Source organism: Aplysia californica, unplaced genomic scaffold (assembly GCF_000002075.1).
Source record: "Aplysia californica isolate F4 #8 unplaced genomic scaffold, AplCal3.0 scaffold00152, whole genome shotgun sequence".
In the NCBI taxonomy this organism is placed as follows: domain Eukaryota; kingdom Metazoa; phylum Mollusca; class Gastropoda; order Aplysiida; family Aplysiidae; genus Aplysia; species Aplysia californica.
In genome coordinates this window covers 1309321-1325795 of record NW_004797422.1, presented here as the reverse complement: position 1 = coordinate 1325795, position 16475 = coordinate 1309321, and the positions used below count along the sequence as shown (strand labels likewise).

Below are 16475 nucleotides of genomic sequence, written 5' to 3'. Positions count from 1 at the left end.
ATAGGATGTAGAACCTGCATTAGCAGTTTCAGACCCCATGTCAGCTTTATAATCTTGAGTTTGTAAATTTTGTGCCAAAAATGTTCGTTTTTTAGTGATTCCTGGAGTGTCATTTTGAGCACACCAATGCAAACTTCCAAGAATGTCCAAAATTTAGTATTTTTGGGTGGGTTTTTTTTACGTGTGCTTTGATCCTATGCTATTTGTCATTGAGAAAGGTTAACTTGCTCAAGAAATCGGTTTATTTGTTTGCAAATAGACGAACAATTCCGATTACTTGTGCGTCTGTCGTGTCGTCACGGACTAGGTGTTTCAGAAAACACCATTATTTTTCAGTAGAATCACCGTAGCTGGTTAAATCTTTTTGCCTATTGTCGTTTATTCAATACTTCAAAAGCCGCGATGCGCGTAAGGAACATCGGGTTCCTAGATCTACGATTTCGGTCGGCTGTTTAACATTCGCTGTTATTGTCGTCAATTTGCGACGTGCCGGAAGTCCGAATTTCGCCCACTTTTGTTTTGAACGGGTCATCAACAGTGCCCGGATATAATTGTTTTCTTGAGTGACTTCCCCTTACCCGCTTCCCCAGAACAACGGAAGCAACGGGGGAAACAGAAAAACGAAAGTAGTCATTGCCTTCAGCGTCCGGTGACGCACAAGAATTTTGCGTTGAATGTGACGTACTGGGCTGTTTTGCGTGTTTTTAGGCTACTCTGTTGAATATTTTATTTAGTGAAATTGCGGTGTTTACACTGGATTCCTGGAACAAGAGTGTGATGTGTGAACAAACTTCGAGAGATGGATCTTTTCTGTGGTTATAGATTTAGCTTTTGTGCTCAGTGATGAAGTTTGGGGTGTCATCATGCAGCCGTACAAGACTGACTGACGTACTAGAAATTACATTGTCCTAAGAGCAAACATTTTTAAAGTAATGTGTGCTCTCTTTACTCAAACAAATAAACAAACATGTCCTTGTTTATCTGTCTAACTCAAAAATACACATTTGTTCTTTGTTGGTATGATATACCTTTTTCCAATACATTGTGTCATTGTGTCATCATTGTTATGTACAAGTAGTATTTGTCATCATTGCTAATATCAATAAGTTTTCAACATATATTTCATACATGCAAGATTCATTTAGAAGCAAAATACGCCTTTATTGATCTGTGTATCTCTTGGTGCAAATTTGTTCTTTGTAGGCATGATTTTACCTTTTCCCAGTATGTTTTATCATCACTGTTATGTACGAGTACTGTTTGTCATAATTAGCAACATAATTGTGGTCGTCCACTGTCTTTGATATGACCTGATATCTGTTTCAAAGCAAAAGAAACCTCTCCTGGGTTTTTTTTTATTCTTAAAATGCGCTTTTCTCTCTGGAGGCAAGACTTTTGTCTTTTCCTGTACATTGTGTCATCATTGTTATGTACAAGTCATGTTTGTCATCACTGTTACGTACAGGTCAGCTCAATTGATTTTGTGCTTTTGCCTCATATTAGTTTAAAAATTGTTTTACATATGTGTTTTTCTGGTACTGAGGCTTTGATAACTGTATTTGTACAGCCTTTCACTATTGTGATGTGTTGTCAATGATAATGTCCAATGTGTATCCTTTCTTGTACATAACAATGATGACATGTTCTGTGCACTGCGTCATTGTTACAAAGCTTGTCATTCATATTACCATTATGAATGGAGTTCATAGTGTACAAAGTCTTTGTTTACTAAACAAATGGAATTTAAAGTCCATAATTTGCCTTGCTGCTTATCTGTTTTTGTCATCACTGTTACATACAAGAAATACAGTGGTTGCCAAACCAATAGACCCATATCTCGAAAACCGTACATCTCCTTGCTCTGATACTCTAGGAATATGAGCACTAAATGTCAATCTGTGACTGACAGAAAAGAGAGTCAAATTGGTAAAAAAAAAATTTTTGCACCACTGAGTCTCAAGAGAGTCTCACGTTTTGGCAATTGCTCATGTGACTAATTATTTGTCACTTCCTTGTAGCTGGATATAGATTCTATGTATGCATTGAAGGAAGTAAGATATAACCTTATTGTATTGCAAGTGCCGTAAAACTCTTACTGAAACTAAACAGATCTAGATTTAATTTAGCATAACCTAGTAATGGCGATCCATTTGTCAAAATCATGTCAATCAAAACTGTAGCACTCAAACTTCCCACGTACCCCCCGGGGCGGTGCTACTGACTGAAGTGCCTTTAGGCGATTCCCAAAGGGGGGGGGACATTAACATCTCGAGTTCTTACGCACAGTAGAATTGTAATTGTAAATGGGCTGATTCATCAATGTCACGCTCATAACTGTGCCTGACCTGCAACAGGGAACTACTGCTTTTTCTTTCCCGATCCTTACTGTCGTCATTTTTCCTCTACGTCTTTGGTATGTTTGTCACACTCTTGTGACGCGCTATTTTTGGGGTGCCTTGATAGTTGAAGCAGACTTTGTGCTGTTGAAGCTAGAGAGGTGAGCAGAGTGAGTTTGATTCCCTCTAAGGAGTTCTCTGTTGACATCCACCCATTGGCGCTGATATGACCTTATGCAGTTGCGAGCGCTGTAAAACCTCTTAAAACTAAAACAAAGCCAGCCATATTTATTGCTTTATGTTGCTTGAGAGTGGATAATAACAAAAAGAATGAGTATCATTTTAAAAACGCTTAACAGCAACACAGGAGGAACGATTTGGGTTTGAGGGTAGATGCCCCACCCTCATGATATTCATGATGTAGTCCTGTGTACGGTAACTGAGGTTTTGTGCTTCAACACCATTGGGACCGGCCTCACACTTGACTTTCAGTTACATGAAGCTACAGAGAGCACCTAGCACACCTCTGTGATTGGCCCAAATATAGATAACGTATTTCTGCCGTCTGTTTTTGTCGTCTTCCGGGGTTTCCCTCGCAAGTTGATTAGAAAGCTAAGGAATATGATCATTTGATTGAAGACTGCATTCGGGTTGGGTTTTTTTATAACTTGGATCAAAATGAAATTAACGAGTGTAATGAGTGTCTGGAATGGCTGAGCAGAACAAAATGTATTCCATGGGTGGTTGGCGGGTGCTGTGGTGTGGTTTGCTTCTTATTTCCTATCAAACATATATCGTCTTTATCACCCCTTTTTCTTTTTTATGTTTGTTACTCTCTTGTAACGCCTCTAATCTTCTGATGACCTTATGCAGTTGCGAGCGCCGTAAAACCTATTCTAAAACTAAACCAAAAAATGTATTCCACTTGTATTATACAAAAGGGCAATAAGGATCACTGTTATTATGATGATGAAAGAATAATAATAAAGGGTGAAAGTGATAGATCTAATCAACTCGTGAGGGAAACCCCAGAAGACGACAAAAATAGATGGCGGAAATACGTCATCTATATTTGTGCCAATCACAGTGGGGCTCTCTGTAGCTTCAGAGCTGCTGCCCACTTTCCAACTGAGCTACAGTTTTATGTTACTGTTGAGATCCAGCCCCTTTTAGTAAATGATAGACATACATGAGACTTCACCAAGCTGTTTTGAATGTTTCCCCGTACTATGCCATTAAAATGTTTTTATTGAAAAAGTATTTTGGTTTAGTAAAGGTCAGTTAGGTGTCACCAATTGTGTATAGTTGAATCTGCCACCACAAACCAAAACAGACACCTGTCATGGCGGAGTTCATTCCCCCCCCTGATAAATTGCTGTTACCTTTATATCAGAAACCTGCAACCCAGAAGCGGAAAGAGAAATCCCTCTGAAGGAAAGGGTTTTGATCGGTCTTAGGTGGAAGATACATTGTCCACTCAGCTCTGATTTTTTTTAAAATGCAGGATCTTAGCTGAATGTAGCCTTTCAGAGTAGGATCTTACAGGTGACTTTTGTGTAGTAGAAACTGTTTTCTTAAACTGATATCTTAAGCGAACCGGGATCGTATGTGGTGGGATCTTAGGTGGAGACTACTGTATTACTTACCATTTCTAAAAAGAAAGGACTTTTTATTAAACACAAAATATCGCTGAATATGAATCTGCAATAACTTTACAAGTGCACTGAATAAAAGTAGAAGCACTATGCCAAAAGTACGACCTATAATGAACATGGTCCTCGTGCTTCGCAAGGAATGATGAGCGCGTTCGTCACATCAGCATCTTGCTTCCAACGCCGTATAAGAAAAAATGGTGAATGCACTCTAACATAATACTCTCTCCCGTTTCAGTCCCTATGTTTTCTTTGTATTGACTTCACGAAGTTTCAGAACGCGCATCTCCTGAACTTTGAACAAATCCACTTCACATTCTCAACTAAAGGCCTGGCTTTACCGCCTTTCTGACCACGGGTAGCTGTTTCTTTGTTATTCTTACAGCCAAAACGGGGTTTTTGTCTCGTCACGAGAGGCTGGAGGAAGGGGGGGGGGGTAGGGGAGTGATGCTGATCGCCCCGCATGACTGGCACGCCAGACGTGAAGTCATGCTTTGGGACGCACGCGGTGCGGAAGGCAAGAGGCATAACTTTCTGTAGCCAATGAAAGGAAAGGAATGACGTAGGAGTCCGCTGTGCACACATGAGATTTTGTGCTTTTCAGTTTTATTCATCTTCTTGCTTTCTCACTGTCAACACATTCATCAAGAGAGCTAACCACGTTAATTGTTTTAAAGTTCTTTTTTACCTCCCTGGGTTTTCTCTCTATTTCTTTGTATTTGAGGCTTTCAAATTTCACTGACATGACGAACACTATTTCTAATCACTGACGAACTCGAGCTACCCATGTTTGACTCTAATATATATATCTGTATTTGAACAGGCATGGTGACAGATGGATGCCTATAAATAGGGAAGAATTTGATGACCTTTTATTCATGTCTTTCACAGGTCAACATGGGAGGCTGAGGCTAGGTCATAACACGTGACAGTTAGGTTGTACTGGACTGATGTGTAAAGGGAAAATGATGAATGATCAATGTGGTGATGTTCTCTCTGATTCCATGCTGATTGTGGATTTTATCAAGACATTCAGGAGTTTATTTAAGCATAGCACATAACAGCACTTTTGGATATAACATCTCTTATCATGGCATCTCGGAACCAAACACCAAGCTCAGTCCAGGGCTTTGATGCTGCCAGTGTCACGGATAAAATGCAGTCTAGCACCCTGAAGGTGAGTCAAATTTTGCAGCAGTGGGGAGGAAAGGGGGACCAACTGGGGAAATGATAATATGATTTAGTGGAAAATGTCTGTGAATAAAAGGTTACATGACCAAGTAGGCTTTGTTCTGATCATTTGATACTTAAACATATAACATTTATCCCCTTTTCAGTGCAATGAAAGGCAGTGACTAGAGAATTTGTTGTTAATAAGTGTGTCTGCATCTTTAATTGGATTGTTTTGACAACTCGTCGCCTCAGAACTATTTGGTCCAAAGTGCCCTTTAACTTCAGTACACTTTGGACAAAATAGTTCTGAAGCGACGAACTATTCCCTTTTTATTTGGGCCACACATTAGATGAAAGCATGTGAGTCTCGTTCTTAATATAACATGAAAAGGTGACTCTAAATTTATCTTCACACCATGATACTTCCCTTTCTAAAAAAAGTTTGTCTTTGTTGATGTATGGATTTTTTCATTAAAAAAATATTGAAGTATTAGGGGCAAAAGATGAAAAAATCTATTGACTCATGTTTTGACATTGTACTGTACCGTGTTTGTCTGAACAGCGACAGCCAAGCCCTGATTGGAGCAAAACTGATCTCTTAAGGCTTCTCAGTTATTTTGAAGGGGAATTACAAGCAAGAGACATCACAATTGCAACTTTAAAGGTTTGTAAAAATGACCTCATTTTGATTTTTTAGTTGTTGTCTCAACTTGTACACTTTAGAAAGTTTTGAATAGATGACAGGTTATTTACATTCTTATCCTGCCTTTTTTTAATGCCATGTAAAAGGGTCATATCTTTGTGGATTTTAAAAAGTACTTCGACAGAGTCTGGCATGCAGCCTTAGGGGCAACCATGATGAAATATAACATCAACGCCAACCTGATCAACGTCATACATCAATGATCAACTATATGACAAGGCCTCCAGCGCAGTCTACCTCAACAGCAGCTTGGCGGAATGGTTCAGGACAGCGGTCGGGGTGAGGGAAGGCTGTTTGCTCTCTCCCACTCTCTTCAACATCTTCCTAAAACGAATCATGACTGACTCACTGGAAGACCACAATGGAACAATCAGTATTGGAAGCAGAACAATCACAAACTTGCGTTTTGTCGATGACCCTAATGGATTAGCAGGAGAAGAACAGGAGCTCTCCACACTAGTGGAGCGGCTGGACACAACCTCAGCGGCCTACGGCATGGAGATCAGTGCCGAGAAAACCAAGCTAATGACCAATAATACCAATGGCATCAATGCGGACATCAAAGTCAGGGGCGAGAAATTTGAGACAGTCAATAGCTTCAAATGCCTTGGATCAATCGTCTCAGATGAAGGCTCTAGACCAGAAATTCTCTTCAGAATCGCGCAAACAACAGCTGCGCTGTCAAAACTGAAGCCTTTTTGGAAGGACAGAAACATCAAGCCCAACTAGAAAATTGGACAAGTGCACTCACTGGTCATCTCAATATTTTTATACGCCTGCAAGTAGTGGACACTGACAGAAGAATTGGAGAAAAGGATTCAGACAACAGAGATGAGATGTTACCGCAAACTCCTTGACATCTCGTACAAAGTCCACATTTCAAATGCTGAGATTTAGGAACAGAATCACCAAAGCAGTTGAGCAGCATGAAGATCTACTGACCACAGTGAAGAGACGAAAATTAAAATGGTATGGGCATGTCACAAGATCCACAGGACTTGCCAAAACTATCCTACAAGGAACCGTACAAGGACAGAGAAAGAGAGGAAGGCAGAGAAGGAGATGGGAGGACAACATTACAGAGTGGACAGGAAAGACAATGTGTGACAATCTGACGAAAGAAGAGGACAAAGAGAAATGGCGAGAGCTGATTGTCAGATGCAGTGGTGCCCCCACGGTTGCCCCAACCACGGGATAGAAGAAGAAGAAGAAAAGGGTCACAACAATTGATTTGTAGAGCTAGGCAAGGAGTCGCTTTAGCAAAAGTCCAGATAATATGTTAGTACACCTCTTCGGCAAATAATATGATATGAACCGATTCGGCAAATGGGTCAGAACCACTTCGACAAACAGGTTAGCCTCACTTCAACAAATGGGTGCACCCACTTCTGCAAACGGGTCAGGAAAGGGAGTTAAGAGTCTGAATTCGGACTATGTTTCATTGACAATTATCCGGTTATAGGGATAACTTACACAGATTTTGTCCACCTCTATTGATTTGGTTTTTTTAAATATCTACTCACCATTGGCTGTATAATGCAATATTAATTATCCTTTCAAAATATTATAAAGTCGTTCACTATCAGAGGGATATTTCCTCATCTAGACAGGATTATTCCTAAAACTGCTTTCAAAATATGAACCTACTCCTTATAACCATGGCTTGCGGTTGTGAAAGAATTTAGTCTGCTGAGTGAAAGTTTAGAATATCATGTTTTACGAGAGGTTTAGACCATTCAGCTTTTTTTTCTGTATTCCCACAGGCTGAAAAGGCAAAGCAACTCCTATATCAAGCCAAATATGGAAGGTTTGGGCTAGGAGACCCTTTTGTTGCCCTTCAGAGAGATGCTGAGGGTAAAACAGAGGCTGGCTTTGATGAATCGGCTATTAAGAGTATGTACGACAATCAACTTGCCCAACTGGAGAACCTTATAGCTACCCAGCGCAAAGCTCAGCTCAAGATGAGAGAACAGCTGGGAAATTCTGAAAAGCGCTTTCATAAGGTTTAATTTTGTTTTTGTTTTTTTTGTTTTTAACTTGGATTATTTTTGTGGGTAAAATTGATTGCTAATAATGGCATTGTGTTTCATATTCATAGACTCATAATGGGCTTATTTTTGGTCATATCCTGATGGTAAGTAATCATAGGATTGGATCGTATTCAAGCGTCGAGTCATTGAAGTCTTCGTACTGCTTTACAACTGCCCTTCTTCTGTATGTGTTGGCACATAAGTCACTGAGTGTGCTGGTCACCTTAACACCGTTGAGTGACCATCAATGTGTCTGCAATGAGAATAGATGCTTATAAGCAAACATGTATGATTTTTGTAGTTTGCCCATGTCCTCCAAACATTCATTAAAAAGAAGTTAAAATTGTTATATTGTTTGCTAGGCACATGTACCTGTTGAACTAAAATTATTCAAAAGTCTTAGTGGTGGGGATGCTTGATCTCAGAATACTTTTATTTGCCACAGTTCTGACCAATCTGTCTGATACAGGATGGGTGGCCACATGAGCATTATAATTGCAATGAGGTGGCTTTAATCTGGCTTAGCACCATAATCTCTATTTTAAGCTTTTGACAAGGGTTTTCACAGTTGGTCAAAGGGCACCACTGTGAAGTGTTATTTCTTTTCTTTGTTTTTTTTTCTCTGTCTATTTATCTTGCTTTGTTTCTGTACTGAATGGTCATCATCATGTCAATTTCTATCAATTCAGAGTCTCACCACACTTACAGTTGGCAGACATTATTTAGCCTTTGCCATTTTAGGGGGGTGTGGGGGGACTGTATGATGATTAAGGGTAAAATGGGTAGACTTCCAATGGTTGAAAAGCCCAAGTCTGAATGATTGCAGCATGCTTGGCCCAGGCCTTTGTTGATTTTAGAGTAAGGAAAGATTCTTTGGACTCATCTCATGTCCCATTTACTGTACATTCCACTTTTTCCTGGCCCTCAAGCACCAGGATCTTACTCAGTGACTGCTGTGCTTTTATACTATGTTAAATTAATTTTATTGTAGGTTTGTACTGAGCTGGAGGAAGAGAAGCAAAAGCATGCGCAAGACACTGCGCAGGGAGATGATGTGACTTACATGTTGGAAAAAGAAAGGGAGAGATTGAAAGCTGAAGTAAGTGTTCATTTTGATTTGGTTTTGCAAGCTGATATCATTATTGTATCTATGCCTATCTTTTCAGGGACTCCTAGGCCTTTTGTGTCTCAAATTGAGGTCTAAATTGTAAGACTTGTCAGCTTTGGCAATGCTACAAATTAATGCTCCCTGTTCTCTGGTCATTAACTCTTTCCGGACGTATCACCGATATATCGGCTGTGATAGGGTGCCTTAGTTTTTTCGTTTTAACATGATCCATTATTTATAAGTATTTTTTATTGTTGTTGAAAACTTGGAAAGGGTTTAGGAAAGGAAAACATCTAGTTTCTCTTTGTCAAAGCGGCGGTATGGCGAAAAACGAGTGAATTAGTTCTTGCGGTCTTGCATCAACAAAACGACGAAACCGGACTCGGTATAAATAATATAACTCAAACAAAAATTGGAATATTGCATTCAGATAAAAAGCTGCACATTCAGAATTTTATGGAATCTATATGATAAGATAGCTATACTGATTCGCTTTCACATGTTTAGTGTGTGTAATTTTTTTCCGTCAAAATGTATTTTTCTCACCACCGTCACCATTTCTAACCTTTGTAATGCATACTTATGTTCAAAATCAATCCTTGTTTCATGTTGGAATGTATTCCTTATTCAATTTCCTTCAATTTGATATATCATATGTTACGTTTTGAGTCATGGTTAGGCTTATATGAAGTTATTTTGTACATCACCTGTGTAGCCGAATTGAGTCACAAGTTAATTACGTCTAGACCCCAAAACAACTACGTCCGGAAAGAGTGAAGAGTCCTGTAAGTCAGCTCCTTGGTCTTGACTTCATTTCTCTACAATACTTTTCTGTGGCTGTTATGAACACTGTTTAAGAAGTAAGAAGAGGATGTTTGATATCAGTTACTCATGCTGTAGCATGTCACTGGTAAAATGGTGAACACAGGGGTTTATATTTAACTTTTCAGTATCATTTCAAAGTCCTCTCATTCAATGCTGAGTGCTACAGTGGTGAACTCTATTCCAATTCTGGGCTGTTTTGTTTTAGTTATATGTGTAATCGGGTCAATTCAGGAAATTGATCATACTTTTAAACTCTTGAATTAATCTCTAGGCAGTGAAGAATATTGTCTCCATGAACTTTCCATAATGCATAAAGCATAAATTACTTGGTTTGGATATAAATAGTTGTTTTTCTGTATTAAAAGAAAAAAAAAATCAGCATCAGCAACTTTCATTACTTTTCGCCTCTACTTTAAAGAAAAATTATACTTGCCTCCATTTCTGATTTTAACCCTTTGAGCCCTTGTACCAGTGGCGCGTAAAACTACCCTTATGCCTAGACAGCAGTGAGCAAGACCCTATCTCCAACCCAGCCGGCCTGAGACAAAATGCGTACGGAAAGCAGTGTTTACTACGCATAACGTTATTTATTATTTTGAAGATCTTTCTGAATTAGATGGTCGTATTGACAAGGACTACCCTGAGTGGAATATGGAATGTGATTCCGACGATTATATCAATGTTAGTAATATGTTGCTGAGGAGCTCAAGCAGAGGGGCATGGTAGCTTCAGGGGTTCAGGGCTCAAAGGGTTAAAGGCAGAGCAAACTGACCAGGATAGTGCTAGATATGTTGTGATAAATGCATTTCTGTGTATTTATCTGGATTTTTAAATATTTTTTTAAAATTGAAGATTGACTTTGAGAAGAACCAGAACAAGAAGTTGGAAAAAGATTTGAAAAAGACCCTTGCAAGCTTGGAGGAGGAAAGAGCCAACGCAGCAAGGCACAAACAAGTTGCCATTATGCTTATAAAGGTATTCCTCATTTCTATCTTATATGTAGCTCTTGCTTTGAAGCTGTGAAATGATACGACTAAGTGGTTTTATGGATTCTGGTAATTTACAAGCATACTTATCTTTGTATGATGCTTGCTGGTTTGGGATTGAAACAAATGTCTCTTTCTGAATGATCTGACCTGTTTTGTTGTCCTAAAATGTAAGCTTCACATGTGGGGTTGGAAAACAGATAAAACTCAGCAGCAAGGTGTCTCTGATGAATAAAGGCCTCCAGATGTGTTGTTTGAGTTTCTCGAGGAGTTTCCTTGTAATTCCATGCTAAAAGGAAATTTTGATTCTCAATATTATGTGTATGGGGTGTGGTTTAGATTTTGTGGCTTTGTTTTACTGAATGGAATGTTGCACCAAAACGAGTATCTTTTTCTAAAATTTCTTTTACTTTTTTCTGTTCCTAGGAACGAAAAAATTTAATTGAACGCATCATTGCTGAAAACCAACTGAGGGATGAGATGGAAGTTGCTCTGACTGATGAAAAGTCCCGCATGCAGAACATGGCAGAAGGTCTTGCTCAAGAAAGCAAAAAGTCCCTGAAGATGGAAGCGGCCTTGGAAAAGCAGAATACCCAGTTTGACTCTGAACGAGACAACCTGAGAAGACGGTTGCAGGAAGAGGAAAGACAGACGGGTACTCTGAAGACTGAAGTATCTCGACTCTCCCAGCAAGTGGAGATGCTGCAGCAACAGCTATGGACTGGCAGTGGCTCTTCTCCTAGCAGCATACAGATTCGCTCCTCAGCTTCCCCTGCCCGCTCATTAAACCCACCGTCTGCCGGGCGTGGCGCGGGAGCTTCCCCTCAAGTGTCGGGTTCAACAACCCAGTCTGTAAGTCCCAATGCTAATAATTATCCTCCTCAGTCTTATAGTAGCGTTCAGCCTTCTGCAAACGCAGGGTTGGCTTCAGCAGCACGAGGAAGTGGACCAGGGGGATCGCCTGCACCTTCAAGTGGAACCAACAAGCCTCCGTTTATCAAATCAAGCCCAAAGGTCGTGGATGGAGGTCGTATAGGGTCCAGCTCTCCAGAGAGAGAAGTCATTTACAAAGAGGGGTTTTCTTCTTCAGGAGGAGGAGGGGCAGCTCGCCGAGTGGCCGCACCAGGAGGAATGCGGGTGGCACCAGTGGGTGCATCTGCAACAGCGGGAGGGGTGGATCGGGTGGATGTGGATGTTGGATCTGGTGGGGCCAGGGTGGTGAATGTTTCCCCCGGCTCGAGTGCCACGGTGACCACTCATGGGGGAGGAAGAATCTCATTTCACGTCGGAGGAGGGGCTGCTCAGGGGACCACCGGGTCTTCCCAGCTCAGAAAGCCCACAGCTTATGGCTCACCTTCTGCTCCGGCTGGCCGTGGAGTACCACCCCCTATCCCACCAAACAAACCGAACTTTGCCTCTCCAAATCCTGGAAGCAGCAGCAAACCTTCACCCCCTCCCAAAATGCCAGGGGTAGGAGGTCAAGGTAGCGCCAAGGATTCCCATCCTGGCCAGTACAGCAACACTCCAGGAAAACTGCCATCACAGCAACAGCTGCGTGGTGTCCAGATCCCTGTGACCGTGGTCAGTAGCAGTGGCCCTTCTCCATCGACCAATCCAGCCGCATCCAACAGCGCTGTAGCTAGCGTTCGCACCCAGGTTCGCGAAACATCTCCCTCTGCCGTTCGGAAAACCTCTCAGGTTTGTGTCAATGCCAAATAATTATCAATTGCTTGCTGCTCGCCCAACCAGCTATTTGGTTTCTTTTTGATGTGAGAGAATTTGTTAGATGGATTAACCACTTCAGGAAACTACACTTGGCTTGCTTGTACTTTAAGAGTGCACACACATCTGTTCCTTCCATATCAGACAGTCCCATCTGCACACATTACTAACTGATTGAGGCAGGCAGGTTGGTAGTCTTCTGCTGTGTGGTTGCCATTACTATGTATTTTCAGTCACTCGTGTGAGGACCTCCATTTGCTGATTTCTTTTATCACTCACTCCGTACCATAGTTCATGACCATGCAAGGAGACTTGAATGCAATTTGTCTTTGTACATAGCTGTGTCACAATTTTTGCTGCATCTTGATGTGCATCAGGATGATATTTTTCTTTTCCGTGAATTTGAGGTTTTGCTTGCTGTATAATGCAAGGGGAACATGTGTGATCGTTTGTATGCCAGTGAGAAAACTTTTGATTAATTTCTTGTCTGATTTCAGTGCCTATGAATGTCATTTTTACCCCTGTCATGTTTTTTTGTAATGGTTGATTTTGCAAGTTTCTCTCATCGCAAAAATGTAAGTCGTATCATCTTGAACAATTTTGCTTTGAATTTTATACATGCAAACCAGCAGCTGGATTTTTTATTAGTTGTTCAATATGTTTAAGGGATAGTGAGCAAATGTCTGTACGTTTTGACAAAAGGGAAAAAATAAAGTGTTGATTTGTACGGATCATTAAAACATCTGTGTGAGAATGAATTGAAATCAGTGCAACAGAGGGGGTTTTCTAATTTTTTAATATTATTTTTTCAGTCTGAAGTCTTCTGTGCTTGGATGGCAGGGATTTGGTTGTAATGTAGGTTTTGTGTAGATAATGTTTTAATGAACTGCCAAACTAATTGTAGGGTCTTTTTATTTAATGTGATTGTATGAAAGGAAGACTTTTCTTATTTAAAGCATATCAACAGATGTCACTTATTTTTAACATCTGTACTTTAAACTTGCATGCCAAGAATGAGAGTCATTGTGGGTTCAGCTTTGGTGTTCATAACTTACAGGTTTTTTAACAATTGAGATCAGATTATTTGGCTCTATCACATAGTGGAGACCATTTGTTATAGAGACATCCCTAAGGAAAATTACTGGATTCAGAGGTAAAAGGGGTTATTGTCGGAATGCCCAGACATGACTGTATTTAAAGGTAAACGAAAACAATGTTCCAGTGAGGGGGTGATGTCAGTGAAGATTTTGTTATAGTTACTTTTCTTTTGAACAATGTTTCAAACAGGACTCAAAACATAGTGTGTTGCCTAGTTACCTGCCTGCCCAGTATTACAAGACTGTCTATGGTTTTGTGCATTATGAGACAAGAGTTTTGATTACATGTTAATTGTACTGCATTTGGTCATTTTGTTTTAGGACAGTCAAAGAGTGTTTAAAATATGGGCTTAGTATGTACTTTTCATTGCCAGGCAAGTATAATTAATCATTAGTAAAAAATTGAGGTCTTTGAAGTTAAATTGAAACATAGTTGAAATGGACGCGTGCAATATATCTGAATTCAGAGAACTAAAAGAATATGAGAGTTGAAATCTTTTCATCCTCAATTTTTGTCTGTTATTCATTTTTTGTGCCAGTGATTTTGTATCTCCAAACTATGTTGTCCAATTTTTTCTCCACTGTATAAGTGTGTAGATGGTTCGAGGGTACGAAAGCGTGTCTGCATCCTGGTGAAATGTGTGCAGTTTTGTTTTTGCTCCGTTTGTCTTGTTTTTCCCCAAAACACTTAGCAAAAGTTATCATGCCAATGAACTTTTCTTTTTTCGGATGAATGTAATCCAGAGCCCATTGTGCCGAAGCATTGTTACTTACATCTTATCTCTCTCTCAATTCATCCCTGCCAATATCGCCTGAGTATTGCAAACAAGGTGGCTAAGCTGAGACAATTTGAAAGGTTTCATGCTGCTCAGGGGGCTATAGTTAAAAGTGGCAAATAATTACTGAATTGATATATAAGCAAGGTTGCCATTGTATTAGGGGGAATTGGACTAAAATTGTGCTGATGCATGGAAAAGTAATCATATTGTTAGTATTGGTTATTCTGGTATGTGGTAATTTTATGTAGTGCAGAATTTTTTTCTTAGATAAGGGAAGAGTAATTTTAGACCTTTCTTGGTTTCAGTGTGTCAGTTAACCTTTGCCCTTCAATTTTTGTCATCCTTTTGACCTCAGTGGCTTTTAATGTTATGTAGGTGCTTGAATGGACATCTAGCTACATATATGAGGCATTGTGGTGAAATCAGGCGCACATCAAAATTATAAAAACGAAGAAACATACATTTTTACGCCAGTTTGGCAATTTTTACCGAAATTTTGTTTTTTGGCCCGACACCTACCTTATGTGTTCATATAATAACATATTTTCAAGTGTATTTGACTGAAAAACGTTGATTGAAGGTACAGAATACGTAATTTTTCAGTTTTCAAGGACTCTCAATCTGTTGAAGTTACCGAACTTTAGCGGCCATTTTCTCACTAATGTTACAACTGAAACCATGTGACCCCACCTCCTTCAATCTCAAATATCTCAACCTCTATTCAAGATAGATGGATTTTTAAAAAAATTGAAAACAAGGGAAATGGATAAGCTTTTAGATGATAGCAATAACTCCACATACCAAAAAATTGACGAGCGCCTGATTCCATTGCGTCATGACACATGTAAATCAATAAATGGCCAAAAAATTCTGTGAACACAGCAACAACATAAAAATCTCACGTGATGGTCCATATATTCTTTATCCTAGATTGATACGTTATTGTTATATTTTGGATTTAAAACAAGTAAATTTTTCTGCATCCCTTTTTACTTCATCTGCCACAGGCTTGTGGTGTTTCTGGTGATGGAAAAAAAAAGCTCGCTATCATTATAGTTGTTTATTTTGTCAAGAAATAGTTAGAACTAGTCCAGAGGGATGTCTCTGCTTCTTTGAATTCTCTTTTTTCTTTTTTTTTGGGAAGGGGGGGAAGGGGCTAGGCTTGTCTGTACATCGGCTTGTCTGTGTTTTCAAGCTCTTCAATCCCATTTCAAGTTATACAGTTTGAAATGATAATAATTCAATTGTCTTGGCGAAATGGAATTAGCAAAGATTTTTAATAAGAACATTTCAACTATCTTCTTTATTCATCAGATTTTTATATGCTTGTATCTATTATTCATGGGGGGAAAATGGTTTTCTTTTTGTCTGGAGTTTGCACAATTTTATACTTTTATTTGTCTAATTCCCCTTACTCAGTGGAGTCGCGATGGTACTTCCAAAATTTATTAAGAATAGAAATAATTACAGTTTGCTCTTCCAAGAATTTCAAATTGACTCAAATGCTTGTCACGGGTCTGATAAAGATGGTAATTTTTATGTGACTTTTTGAAGATATGTGTTAAGAGTTATTGACCCATTGTCAAGATTTCTGTGCACATCAGATTGTTTATGAAAAATGTTACTTTTTCAGAATTTGCACTGTTTATTCAGTGCTCATCATGTACATTCGTTTTCATTACTTTGGGATTTATAATTATGAGAATGAGTTTTACAGCGCTGTGCTGCATGGTGCAAAGAATTGTTAATTGCAAACTTGTCAGTAGAGCTCCTGTTTATGATGAAAAAGTGGAATGGAAACCTGGAGAGTGTTTTTATGGAGGGTTTTTTTTTTTCATATATTTTTCCTGGACGATGAAATGCTCTTATTTAGGCCTTTCAGCAATGTACATAAGGTAAAGTAAAAATAAGTGCCCATATTTTAGATGTCTTCTCACTTGCATTAGAGCCACGGAGCACTGGCATGACTCATAAGTAGACAACAAGGCTTATGACCAGTGCAGCAAATATAGTTTTCATTTGGTTCATTTGACAAATGTGTATGGTTTTGTTTGTGAAAAAACC

At 39.4% G+C, this 16475-nt stretch overlaps 1 protein-coding gene across 1 annotated transcript in view; it reads left to right on the top strand.

Annotated features, from left to right (window-relative positions):
* LOC101847871 (cortactin-binding protein 2) overlaps positions 1 to 16475 on the top strand; it is a 52102-nt gene that overhangs the window by 4009 nt on the left and 31618 nt on the right. The window contains exons 2-7 of the mRNA XM_005097355.3: positions 4880 to 5165; positions 5724 to 5825; positions 7628 to 7867; positions 8886 to 8993; positions 10680 to 10802; positions 11240 to 11665. Coding sequence (XP_005097412.1) covers positions 5079 to 5165; positions 5724 to 5825; positions 7628 to 7867; positions 8886 to 8993; positions 10680 to 10802; positions 11240 to 11665 — 1086 coding nt within the window. The 5' untranslated portion in view covers positions 4880 to 5078. The remainder of the gene's footprint in view (positions 1 to 4879; positions 5166 to 5723; positions 5826 to 7627; positions 7868 to 8885; positions 8994 to 10679; positions 10803 to 11239; positions 11666 to 16475) is intronic.